Genomic DNA, 14,241 nt, shown 5'->3' with positions numbered 1-14,241 from the left:
ACCGGTCTCCCATTTAAAGGCCTCTCTGCAGAGAGCAGGCAAGACCTACAACACAATGCTGTGTTGAAAGGTCAGGCATTCACCATCTTTACTTCAAAATGTGGATGACAGATGGCAGCATCAGCAAAACACAAAGCAAGCACAGTTCTGACAACATAAATATGTTCGGGTAACACATTCACTCATAACACACATTCTGGCATGTACCGATTTGTTAGAAATTCATAGAGAAATCAGTACAAGATGCATGTGCGGTCAAGTGCGGACTAGTTGTGAAATGGCATTGAAATTTGCATACCTTCAACATAATACTTACATAGCACGATCTACCCAGTCTGCTGCTGTTTTCGCTTCAAGGTATTGGAGACAGATGCCAGTACTAGTAGATCACAAAACATGCATAACTCTGACAGCATAAATACACTGCTGGCCACCGTAAATGCAACACCCTGAAGGAAGCATGCAAATAATATGAAATTTACAACATACATTAGCAGAGGTGAGATATGCAAATGATTAGAATTTCAGCGCAGACGCACATCACGCGCGCCTGTGGCGCCACTTCAAAGCGCTATTTAAGGCTTGGAGATTTCGACGATTTGAAGTACAGCAATTGTGTTTTTCTTGTGGTTTTTTCAAAAAAACGATCACGTATGCCTCGTAGAAAACAGCGATCATCTTTTGATCAAGTATCCGAGTTCGACAGAGGAAGGATAGTGGCCTACCGAGATTGTGGATTATCTTTCAGGGAAATCGGTAGTCGTGTTGGACGAAACCAAACAACTGTAATGCGGATATGTGATCGTTGGATGCAGGAGGGTACGACGGACCGACGTGTTCGATCGCATCCACCTCAGTGCACCACTTCACGTGATGACAGGCGTATTGTGCGTATGGCAGTGACGGATCGCTCAGCCACATCACGAACCATAGCACAGCACATTCAGTCTGTACCGCATCATCCAGTGTCTGCGCGTACCATTCGACGCCGTTTACAGCAGAGTGGTCTGTCCGCAAGACGTCCATTGCTTCGTCTACCCTTGACGCAGAACCACAGACGTCTGCGCCGCCAATGGTGCGATGAAAGAAGGATGTGGACGGCACAATGGAATGAAATTGTCTTTACTGACGAGTCACGCTTCTGTCTGCAACACCATGATGGTCGGATTCGAGTCTGGAGACACCGTGGAGAGAGGATGCTGAACAGCTGCGTTATGCACCGCCACACTGGTCCTGCACCGGGTATTATGGTATGGGGCGGTATTGGATATCACTCTCGCACTCCTCTAGTACGCATTGCCGGTACTTTAAAAAGCCAGCGCTACATCTCCGAGGTGTTGGAGCCAGTTGTGCTTCCTTACCTTCAGGGCTTGCCCACAGCCACATTTCAAAAGGATAATGCGCGACCACACGTGGCACTCATTGTCCAAAGGTTCTTCGTCAATCGCCAGATTGAATTGCTTCCCTGGCCAGCTCGCTCTCCGGATCTTTCGCCGATAGAAAACATGTGGTCCATGGTTGCTCAACGATTGACCCAGATTACATCCCCAGCTGCCACACCAGATCAACTTTGGCAACGCGTGGAAGCTGCTTGGTCTGCTGTACCCCAAGAACACATCCAAAGTCTCTTTGAATCAATGCCGAGGCGTGTGGCAGCGGTGATCTCCAACAATGGCGGCTACTCTGGCTACTGATTTTGGCAGGAACCACACTTCACAGAAGTCTATAAATTTAATCATTTGATGCTTGGTCAACATGTTATCTACAAAATAAATATTGTTGCGATATCTCTTGTCTTTCTTGGTGTTGCAATTTGGGTGGCCAGCAGTGTACATTAGTGTCACACATAAACTCAGAGCATGTGTTCTGGCCTGTAACAATTTGTTAGTAATTACCCAGAGGAATGTTTACTTGAGGCATGTATGGGTTAAGTAGTAGTAGTTGTGAGGAGAAGGGGATACTATATTCAGTGAAATTTAACCACTTCAACCATATTATATTTATTTGAACCAGCTAGTTGGGCACATTTCACAATTCTTAATACTAAGATTTTGAGTATGCATTAAAGATTCTGAGTGTTTTTAATTACAAAAGTGGGAAAGTCTTCATTTATTGTTATTTCATTCATTTTCATTTCTGATAAACAGGTTTCATGAAACAAAAGAATATTTCAGCTGGAATGCCAAGTCAGGAAACTCTGCAGAATGGCCACAAGAGTTTTTCAGCATTTTCAGGTCATTTTGCAATGATTTCAAGGACATATGGAAAAAAGAAATGCATTTAAAAGCAAAACAAGAGTACGTTTTTTATATGAATCCTTTATTGTGTGCTTTGTATTAGGGTTTTTTAATTACTAAAATGAATAATTCTTAGAAATTATTGAATTCTGTATCTGCTGATCTCCAGAATGTTTCGCGAAAAGTAGTTTTATCTAGATAACTTTTATTCTTGTTTATTTCAAAGTAATTGAAAGGAAATGCAATATCAGAGTCAGTTTTTCTTACACAATTATCAAAACTGATTGTCACATGTTTTAAAGATGAAAGAAAATTATCTTTTCGCTCTGAAAACAGTACTGCTTTGTAATTGCTTTGCAAACAATAAGGGTGAAGAGAAATATGCGTAGAAAATTTTAAAAAAATGGTAATTAAAATTGGTCTAGTTCATTGACATTATTTTATTATTTTTTTACCTATTTGCATTTGTAAGCCAAATAACCAATAAAGTTTGAGTGTTCCTTTTTACTAAACGCAGAATTATCTGCTTATGCAGTACATGAAAACCTTATTGATGTGTGATGGAACAGAACAGGCAGTGAATTTAGAGGGAGGATGAAATCAGTCAAGAAAGGAAACGAGAGGGAAAAATTGAGAATTATGTAATTAAAATGTTATTCAATCAGAATAATAATTTTTTTTTTCGTGTTACTGAAATAGCAATAGCATAAATACTAACTTTCAAAATTTTCAGGTTGAAATATTATGTACCAGATTTCATTGTGATCTCCAGAGTTTGATTGTTTACAATGTATATTTTTCTAGTTTGGAATTGGCAAGGAAGAAAGTGAAAGAAATGAAAGAAGAGAAGAAAACTGGAGTTGTTAAGATGAAAGAAAAGTCATCTGGCTTGGTAATTTCCCTTAATTGGAATTTTTTTCAATATTGCATGATAACTTGTAGCCAAATACCACAGCAATATGATACAGGAAACAATGTGTTACTAATTATTATTTGCATAAACAAAGATAAAAAAAAATAGAATAGGAGCAGAAATTCCCTGTAGTGATTTTCTAATAAATTTGTAGTGTTCAAAATTTTAAATAAATTAAATCCTAGAGGAAGGGTCAGACATTGCAGACCAAATTAAAACTTCCATGAACCCTGCAGGCCACCAAGTCATACTGTTGTGTTTTTGTCTGACTGGCTATGCAATGGAAATTTAATTTAAAAAAAAATCTGATTTGGTTCTTGATATGAAACTTTTTATTTGATATAGTAACTGTTTTCAATTTTTATGTGTCACACTTCCTTGGTCTATGTTGCGCACATCATAGTAGCACAGCATTCTAGTTTAAAATTGGTACTGTGGCGCTACTTGTCTTGTACAATTTTTATATTTTTATTATATTTTTTATGCCACTTACTAGCTAGGCATTATCTAGTGTGTTCTTGTATTGGAGTTCAGTCTGGCTCCAACTGTCGACCGAACATGTCGTAAAAGTCTCTCTCTCTTCTATTAAATAACTAAAAAAAGAAAGGAGTCATGACTGTATGTTTCCGAAATAACAACCAGACACATCCACCAGCACTAGCATCACCATAGTACTGGTGACCTTTCTCGCTTCGTAATATGTTACTTGCTGCCTTTCTTCTTTTTTTTCCCTGTGTGTGGTGCGTTTGTTGACTGATTGAGGGGGCATCTCCTCAGTTCTCTTCCTGGATTGTGCTGAACTTTTTTTTGGATATGCCGAACGCTACAGAAGAAACAGGTATGTCTTCCGAATTAGAACTTTCGCGTGTTTCTTTTCGCGCGCCTTCGATTTGGAAATCCGATGTCGATCTTTGGTTTCTTCAGATTGAATCGAACTTTAAAATTGCGGGAATTACTGATCCTAAAACGCAATTTCACTGTGTTGTGACAGCTCTCGATGTTGAAGTGTTATCATATGTTAGCGATTTGATCAGAGCTCCTGTTACAGACGATTCTTACAACCAGTTAAAAATACGCATTTGTCAACAGTTTTCACTGTCGGAAACTTCCCGCTTACGAGTTCTACTCCAAGAGCTCACTCTTGGGGATAAGCGACCTTCTCAGTTGTTGCATGAGATGCATACATTAGCTGGCAAGAAAATTTCAGATGAAGTGCTTAAAACCCTTTGGTTACAACGTTTGCCTATCCATACACAGCAGATACTTTCTGTTAGTAAGGATACATTGCCGGATTTAGCAGAAATGGCAGATAAAATTACCGAAGTCACTGGGCACACACCGACTATTTCTGAGGTCAGCCGTAATGAAATCATCAGCTTGCAATCACTTCAAAGTCAAATTTCGACTTTGACCGTTGCTGTTGACCGCTTATCCCGCTATAGAGAGAAAAATTTTAACAAAAAGGGAAGAGTTCGTTCAAATTCTCGGTCTAGAGAGAGGTCTAGTGGTGATGGTACACCCAAACGTAAACCTTATTGTTGGTACCATTTCAAATTCGGTCGAAAAGCATCAAAATGCATTAAACCCTGTGATTGGTCGGAAAACTAACTGGCCCATCTGTTTTGGCGACAGCAGGTGATGGCCGGCGTTTAGTTCGCCTTTTTGTTCATGATCGAAAATCCGGTACTGGTTTTTTAGTGGACACAGGCGCTAGCATTTCGGTTTTCCCACGAGATACACAGGTACATAAAGCAGCAGATACAAACTTTTCGCTATACGCAGCTAATGATACTAAAATTTCTACGTATGGTTGCAAATCTTTATCAGTGGATTTAGGGTTACGCAGACTATTTAGATGGTCCTTCGTTATAGCTGATGTTAATCGCCCGATATTAGGTGCTGATTTCTTAGAACATTATGGTCTATTAGTTGATGTAAAAAAGTCTCGTTTGATTGACAGTTTGACTTCACTTTCAATCAAATGTAGCAATGTCAGTTGCCCTACATTAGGCTTAAAGACCATTAGTGGAGATTCGCCTTACTTGAAAATTTTATCTAAATTTCCTAATCTAACGAATCCTTCTATGCTTGGGGCTACTTCTAAAAAACACTGCGTTACACATTGCATTACTACTAAAGGTTCTCCTGTCTTTACCAAAGCCCGCAGACTTTCTCCAGAGAAACTTGCTATTGCAAAGCGTGAAGTTCAAACACTAATGGATCAGGGCATACTGAGACCTTCAAAAAGTCCATGGGCAAGCCCGATACACATTGTTCCTAAACGTAATGGAGAATACCGTTTATGTGGGGATTACAGAAAACTTAATTCTATAACGTGTCCAGACAGATATCCTATACCACATGTTCATGATTTCAGTTACGGTCTGCAGGGAAAAAACATTTTTTCTAAATTGGACTTGGTTAAGGCTTATCATCAGATACCTTTAGATCCTGAGTCTGTTGAAAAAACTGCCATTATTACCCCATTCGGACTTTATGAGTACTTATATATGTGTTTTGGATTGTCTAATGCGGCACAATCATTTCAACGGTTCATAGATATTGTCTTAAGAGACTTGAACTGTTATGCATATTTAGATGACGTACTAGTTGCATCAGCAACAGAAGAAGAACATCTTAAAGACCTAGAATTGGTTTCTGAACGTTTAAACAGTTTTGGTATAATTCTTAATCCTGATAAATGCATATTTGGGAAATCTGAGATAGAGTTCTTAGGATTTTTGGTTAACAGCAACGGCATTTCTCCTTTGCCAGAAAAAGTCGACATTCTTCGTAATTATCCGCAACCAAAAACGGTTGATGAACTTTGAAGATTTCTAGCAATTCTCAACTTTTACCACCGTTTCTTAAAAAACGCAGCATCTGACCAGGCTCCCTTACACGATTTGTGCAAAGGAAAGAAGAAAAAAGATAAATCTCTCATCGCCTGGTCGGGGGAAACTATTGCTGCTTTCGAAACGTGTAAACATGCTATTACCAATGCAACGCTTTTGGCTCATCCTAAACATGATGCTCATCTTTCGTTGACAGTCGACGCATCAGATTTCGCTCTCGGAGCTGTTTTACAACAAACTTCCGATGGTGTCGTCGAACCACTCTCATTTTTTTCTCGAAAGTTAACGACAACTGAAAAGAACTATAGTACTTATGATCGCGAGTTGCTTGCGGTTTATAGTTCTATTAAACATTTCAGACACATGTTAGAAGGCAGACCATTTACGATCTACAGTGATCATAGGCCTCTAACTTATGTTTTTCACAAAGTTAATGATAACAGCTCTCCCAGACAACGACGTCATTTAGAGTATATATCACAATTTTCTACGGACATTCGTTACATTCAGGGTGAGCGAAATGTTGTAGCGGATGCTTTTTCCAGATTATCCGAAATTAATTTACCTGACTCGATTGATTACGCAGCTATTGCTACTTCACAGAGTACAGACGCTGAATTAACAGCCCTCCGACAACCAGGTGGGGTGCTCGATATAAAACCTATCAAATTCGGTCCTCAGGGTACAGAACTTTTTTGTGATTTATCCACTGGAATTATCCGTCCCTACGTACCAGAAAAACACCGATATCACGTGTTTACGGTCCTTCATAACCTCGCCCATCCAGGCGTTAAATCAACTGTAGACCTTATTCGTCAACGATTTGTGTGGAGTTCAATACGCAAGGATGTCACACGATGGACCAGGGCGTGCATCGTGTGTCAACGCTCAAAAGTGCATCGCCACACTCGATCTTCCATCGGTGCATACCCTTTGCCTCAATGCAGATTCTCACACATTAACATCGACATTGTTGGTCCTCTTCCTCCTTCTCGGGGTTTCACCTACTGCCTTACCTGTGTGGATCGATACACCAGGTGGGTAGAGGCTTTCCCGATGGAAAACCAAAAATCCGAAACTGTTGTAGAGACATTGTACTCTGGTTGGATCAGCAGATTCGGAGTTCCGAAATCGGTTACCACCGATCAAGGGAGACAATTCGAAAGTGATTTGTTTCGCACATTCGTTCGTTTTCTTGGAACTCAGAAAACACGCACGACAGCGTATCATCCGTCCTCCAATGGCATCGTTGAAAGATTCCACCGGCAGCTCAAAGGCGCCATACGCTGCCATGCCACGGAACGTTGGACTGAAGTGTTACCTACTATACTTCTGTCCATCCGAGCCAGCATCAAACCGGACATCAACACTTCTGCTGCCGAGATGGTTTACGGATCACCATTGCGCCTACCTGGTGAATTCTTCCGTAGTTCCGACCCTCAGCCAACACAGCCGGAATTCCTACGTGCTCTACGAGATCACATAAACACTTTACGTCCGATCCAAACTTCAAGGCATGGGACTCACAACGTTTTCGTTCATAAAGAACTTGCTGTTTCTTCCCATGTGTTCGTGCGGCTGGACACCGTACGAAAGCCCCTTCAACAACCATATTTGGGGCCATATGAAGTGATTGAACGATCTCCAAAAGTATATACAGTGAACATGAAAGGCAAACTAACGAAAATCTCAATAGACAGATTGAAACCAGCATTTTTGCTTGATTGCACTTTTAATGAGCAATCACCGTTCACTGAACCGAAACAGCCTTATGTAACTCGATCAGGGCGTACGGTTCATATAAGAATTCTTTGATATTATTCTTATTTGCATATTTTTTCAAATGAATAACATTATTTTTGTTTTTTGCAACATTTTTTGAGAATTATTATTATGTTTTGCAAAAAATTTTCATTTTTCAATGTTCTTATATGTATATTATATATGTCTATTATCTATTCTAGTAATCGTTTTTGCATATACATACATTTACTAATTTTTGATCATTTGTAACTTATTTTTTGCTCGACTATTAATTGTGCATATGAATATTTCATTACTTTTTGAAAACATTTTCGTATTACGTATTTTTTGAATTTTTCGAACAAAATCTTTTTTTTGCACATGTCAATGCCATATTAGTTGCCGTAACTATATTGTCATATCGTCGTAACTATATTATCATATTTTGTACATTGTGCCATATGCCGTCCTTCAGACTCGTGGGGGAGTACTGTGGCGCTACTTGTCTTGTACAATTTTTATATTTTTATTATATTTTTTATGCCACTTACTAGCTAGGCATTATCTAGTGTGTTCTTGTATTGGAGTTCAGTCTGGCTCCAACTGTCGACCGAACATGTCGTAAAAGTCTCTCTCTCTTCTATTAAATAACTAAAAAAAGAAAGGAGTCATGACTGTATGTTTCCGAAATAACAACCAGACACATCCACCAGCACTAGCATCACCATAGTACCATGAAACAAAAAGTATTCAATAAAATAAAGCTATCATGGGAAGAAAATACAACTTAATACCAAAGGTAGCATGATTTCAAAAGTCATTCAAAAATTAAGTATTCATATTTATTACCAAAAACCATGAGAATTGAAAATTTATGACAATTCATATGATGTAGCTTATTTGAGATGTATTATTGGATTTTTATTCACAAAGTACCCTAATTTGTATGAAGTGTCATAGCATTTACAAGTAATTTATTTTTTATCACAATTTTTTTATTAAACTGAGTATAAAAGAACTTCTGCTATAATAAAAGAACAATTTTTTCAAGGTTTAATTTTAAGCTGGTTCCATATGCTATACCATTCCGAACTGATGGAAAGCCTATTTTTGATGTGGGGGGGGGGGGCTTCTTACAATATGGTTGATTTTGCTGTCAAAGAAAAGATTTTTGAGCAGTTCTCATTCTCTATAGCGCTGCGGATGTGAGATGGGCTTCCTTGTGGAAAGATTCAGCGCAAATGGTAATGTTGTACTTCAGTTAAGCTCGTGAACATTGCTCATTAAATTTCCATGTTAAACGATGCATCTTCATGTTCAACCTATTTAGATTATTATGTGTGGGAAAACTTATACCATTAATGTTAGAAATGTTCAACTTCAACCAGCTTAAATTTGTTTCATTTACTCTAACATTCACGAATTTTCGCATTCTTTTTTTGTAATTCTAGAAAGCAAAGCTTGCAAAGAAAGGAATGCTTTTGAAAGAACCCACTCTGGATTCATAAGAGCATTTTCCTTCCCTGAAGTATGAAATAAACCTATATCAAAGTGCCTATGACATATCTTTTCAATGGATCTGAAACGAGAAATGCAAGAAAAAGTATTTTGGGAGTTTTCTACAATAGAAAAAGCACAAAACTGTGTTATGTATAGAATTTTTTTCTAGTTATGTTATGCATGTTGAGAAAATTCTTTTGTTTCATTTTTGATATTGAAAGAATTTCATAAGCACAAATCGCAAACTTGAATTCTTTTTGTGATCACAATGTAGCAATTATGCGCATAGCAAGCTAATCCAGATATATTTTAACAAAGACAATGCTTATCTTGTGTTTGCGTCAGTGTAAAAATCATAGCTCAGACACCTTAGAAGTGCCTTCATCTGCTCACTGTTTTAAAAATTTCAACTTAGCATTCATTTTTAGAAGTATGTGCTATATCAGTGTGCCTGTTGACATGAAGGAAAAAAATTAAATAAAAACACAAAACTAAATATTATGGGTTTGCCATATCTTGAAGACAGATTACTGGGGTTATACATGGTATATTTATTAGATTAAGTCACAAAACAAATTTTTGGAGTCTTATACTTTACTTACGCTACTAATTCTTGTTTGGAAGAATTAGTAAATTATTACAAATCTTTCATTCATATTATCATTGCTGGCACATTCAATTTTAGTTCAATCATAGTATCTCAAAGCAGTCCTCTCTGTAAATGATTGTTACATGATTAGTGATAAAGCTTCCAAGGGACACATGATTTTGTCATTGCTGAACCACATGCCTCAAAGTTTTTTCGTAACCTTATTGTAATTGATTCAGAATTATATTTTTGGTGTATTATTATATCCAAGATTTTTTCAATATCAATTGAAAAAAGGATCAAATCGCTGCAGGTAATTAGCATTCCTTTTTCATCATTCATACAGCTATGATGTGGTGTAAGCTTAGTCTAAGCAGTTTTCATTTGCTTTGGGGCTGTTGTCATTATTGCTTTTATAGGCCAGGCTATGCAGGCTAAATTTCACCAAGTGAATAAATACCTGTATCTAAAGGGGACACCTAATGTCATAAAACATGTTATACAGATTTTCTTTTGCTAAACTACCGAATAGAACTGTATGAAGTTCAACTTTTATATATTGAAACACTTTGATAATAAATGGGGAAAACTTTTTAATTCATGCTTATCATTGCCATGCTTTACATGAGCATGGAGTTTCTTAGTTTGGGGAGAAATATAAAAGGGGAATTTGAGTTAGAGCTTGAAAAAAATCTATAGCTATTTAATGTTTTGATTTTTTCATGTTTTTTCAAAGTTTGTCCTGATCACTGAGCATGTTTCCTACTTTAGTCAGAAACATCACAACATGCAAGTTATATTAGCATGTATCACGCTTTTACTTGAAGTGGTTTTGGAGCTCTACTCAAAACCACTTTTTTTTTATTCCAAGTATGCAAGCTTAGTTGTATATGTCAGTGCATTTTAGAACGGGTATTCAAAAAATTCTGGCATCCATTTTTCAAACAGTGAATGTGAATGACAATAGGAAGCTGTAGGTTTACAATGATTTGTGCAAAGGAAAAGCAGCAAAAGCTTTATAATCAGTTCATTAACATATGAAACATGCATCAAAAGTGGTCAGATAATATCAAGATGTGTTTAAGTGATACGAATAATCATCGATTTGATTAAGATAATCTCATACATAGTTCAGGGTTTTTCAATCACTGAGCCATGCCACACTAGTGTGCTGTGAGAGAATCGTAGGGTGCCGGACAGTTGAAAAGAAATTGACTGAATTTTTTCTGAAGGAGTCTAAACAATCATAACTCATAATTTTGTTTCAGGAATGTTGATTGTCTTTTCAATACAATTTATCAATAAATTTTTAATGTCTGAGTTAGTAATTAAATCAATAAAACTGCATTTTTTAAAATCTCAAGTCAAGTATGCCACGAAAGTTGAGCCGTAGCTTCAAGCATACTGCGAAATAAGGAAGGTTGAAAAATACACATAAGATAATAAAACAGCTGAGTAATCTTCATCAGTCAGTATTAAGGCTTATGAGCACAGTGGGTGATCACCCTCATCAGTGATAAAAAATGTTAAGACTCCAACCTGCAAACGTTTTTCTTAATAGTAAAGGATAAATTAACATGTTGATATTTATGTTGCCACACAGTATAAAATAAAGATGCAAAAGGTACCGTGTATGAAGTGCTTGGTCACATAGCTGCTCAGTGATCTAGACCAATGATTTCCAACATGGGCGTTAATGCCCCCCGGGAGGGTGATGGAATGTTCCAGGGGGTGATAGAAGCTACGGGTATAACATGAGATCCTATGGGTTAGATTGCATTGGGGGCAATGGGAGAAAAAAATTTCTGAAGAAGGGGTGTGATGGGACAAAAAGTTTGGGAAACTATGATCTAGACCAGCAGTTCTCAACCTTTTTTGACTCGCTTTTTCAGTATATAATTTCTATGACAGAGCCCTGTTTGACTCTAGGAGCTCTTTTTTGTACATAATTTTTATGGCAGAACCTTGTAGGCCTCTCTTATTTACTTATCTGTCAAATTTACTGATTCATTTTATTTTCCTTGAGTCGCCGCAGAGCCTCTGGGAGGTGCACACGGATCCCTTGGGGCTCCGCAGAGCACTGGTTGAGAACTGCTGATCTAAACAATTAATAATCCTGATTCAAAAATTTAAATCTGGAAAATTTAAACCAACAACATGAATATTTTAGAGTACTATAATCACACAAACTTTTATTCACATTTTAGAATATTCCTGGCAATAGGTTTGGCACTGGTATATTCACAGTTGGAAAAAAAAAAGCATTGCAAGAGCTTAGCATATGTATCGTGATTAATAATAGATATTTTTGGCACAATTTTATTCATAAAAGAAATAGGAAAAGATATGAAAAACAATAGTGATATGATTAATAAAACGGTAAAAACATATTTAGTAAATAAAATTAGTCATATCATTGAAAATAACATTTTGACGAAATTTTTAATACTCTTCCAATGTCAACCGTCATTGACCTCTATGCAATCTTGTATGTATCATTTTGTTGCAATTCTGTTTTATTGCATGGCAGCGTTTCTCAAACTGTGTATCGTGGCTCCTAGGGGTGTGGCCAAATCTTTGTCAGGGGCGTTACTGCAAGCTAGAAATATTGATTTGTGTGTGTTTCTCAGGGGCGGCTTAAGTGAGGTTGCAAGGGGTATGGCAGGTTGTGAGGGGTGGCAACATAGACCTTAGTTAAGACCCCAAAATTTAGTGCACTCCCAGGACAATGCTCATAATTTTTTGACTTTTTAACGCTATAAATTAACTATAGAAGGGCCGTGAGAAGTCTGACTGAGGGGCTCGCAAAAGATCCCAGCCTAGGGGCCCTGCTCTAAGATGGGGAGGGGGGGGGGTGGTTATGCCCTCACCCAGAATTTGTTCCACAATAGTCAAATGAAAGCAAAGGAAAAATTTGGCTTCTCATTTGTCCAGTTCCTGGAGTATCAGAAACACCTTTTAAAAAAATTTCATAATAAAAATAATCTCGTTATAAATCATCTTTACAGTATAAGTGATGATGGTTTTCAAAAATAAGTGCTTCAAACATTGAGTTATCTGGCATTATTAAGAATGATAAAATAATTCTGGAACAAAAAAAAAAATTCTACTTCAAAGTGGGATGTATGCATTTGCACAGTAAAGACTACATTTTGCACAGTAAAGAATAATGTGCGGCTTTCTTCTGAAAAAAAATCAGATTTATCTCGAGGTCACCCTTCACTGAAGCTCTGTCTGCCTCCTGCCAGAGGGGACATATGAGGCTTCGCACCTAGGCGGCAGATAAGCTCAAGCCACCCCTAGTCAATGCCGTCTTAACACATGGGCCCACTCGGGCACCTCAAGAGAAGAGGGGCCTCACAAAAATGAGATTTGGTTAAAATTTTCTAGAATTTACCTGGTAGGGCCTCAGAAAAAACATTTGGCCCATGAGGCTCTTAAGATGACCCTGCCCCTACTGCCTCTTTATGCTTTGAAGTGGTTCTTCTATGAGTGAAAATATCTACTAAACTACTCTGGGGTGTCACAGATGAATCATGAATTGGACAAGAGAGCCACGAGTGATAAAAGTTTGAGAACCACTGTTTTATGGTATTAATGAACTTTATTCTGAGTGGCGTCTTTGCCCATTGCAAACATCTGATAATGCTCAAATATTTAATGCTGTTGTGGTTTTGTTAATGATTTATGTTTATCATGATATTATTCAAGGAGGAAACAAAATAGTGCTATTTCAATTTGTTTTTATTGGTTGCAATTGATTGATTTATAATCTAGTACCATGCTATTGGTTGATACACTATATCAAACCGGTTCAATCAACTTTTAATTTTTCTTACTTAGCAATTTATATGTACAGTCTTTCCTGTAATATATTATCATGATCTGATTGAAGTACTTGTTTGTACAATGAAACCTCACTACAGTGATACTCTATATATCAATAAATCTCTCTACAACAATTTTTTTTTCAAACCTTGTTTGCAATAATATTAAACTCCACTCTATATAACAATATCTCAGCTTTTATATCTATAACGATATTTCTTGGGGAATATTTTAAATTTTCGACACTTTTTAAATTTTGCTTAGTCACCATCAATACATTTTTAAACTCCTCATCCATTCTTGTTCTTTCCAAGGTGTTTAATAACATTGGTTTTTGAGCTATCTGCCTTCTGAAATGAAGTTGTTCATGAAGTTACTTTCTGTGAAATTCATAAAAGCGCTGTGCCGTAAACTACTTTACGGGGATAGAACACAAGTAACTGAATTTTATTCATCAACTAAACAATTTATTTGCATTGCTATTTTATGGCATCTACTGGTGGTAGCGCGTTTAAATTGGCATTTGTATGTTGTTATTATACATGTTCTTATTTATCTTTCACTTTTCTTTTTTTT

The 14,241-nt window shown here is 37.2% G+C and overlaps 1 protein-coding gene across 2 annotated transcripts in view; it reads left to right on the top strand.

The window, feature by feature from the left end:
* LOC149082159 (uncharacterized) overlaps positions 1 to 9,377 on the top strand; it is a 53,304-nt gene extending 43,927 nt beyond the window's left edge. For both annotated transcript variants that reach the window (XM_089235676.1, XM_089235677.1), the window contains 3 exons: positions 2,148 to 2,297; positions 3,042 to 3,129; positions 9,200 to 9,377. In XM_089235676.1, the coding sequence (XP_089091802.1) occupies positions 2,148 to 2,297; positions 3,042 to 3,129; positions 9,200 to 9,256 (295 nt within the window). In that variant the 3' untranslated portion in view covers positions 9,257 to 9,377. The remainder of the gene's footprint in view (positions 1 to 2,147; positions 2,298 to 3,041; positions 3,130 to 9,199) is intronic.
* The last annotated feature ends 4,864 nt before the right edge of the window (positions 9,378 to 14,241 follow it).

This window comes from Pholcus phalangioides, unplaced genomic scaffold, assembly GCF_987345545.1.
Source record: "Pholcus phalangioides strain wild (caught in Gottingen) unplaced genomic scaffold, Ppha-v1.0 ptg000009l_1, whole genome shotgun sequence".
In the NCBI taxonomy this organism is placed as follows: Eukaryota; Metazoa; Arthropoda; class Arachnida; order Araneae; family Pholcidae; genus Pholcus; species Pholcus phalangioides.
This window is presented reverse-complemented; position numbering and strand designations above follow the sequence as displayed.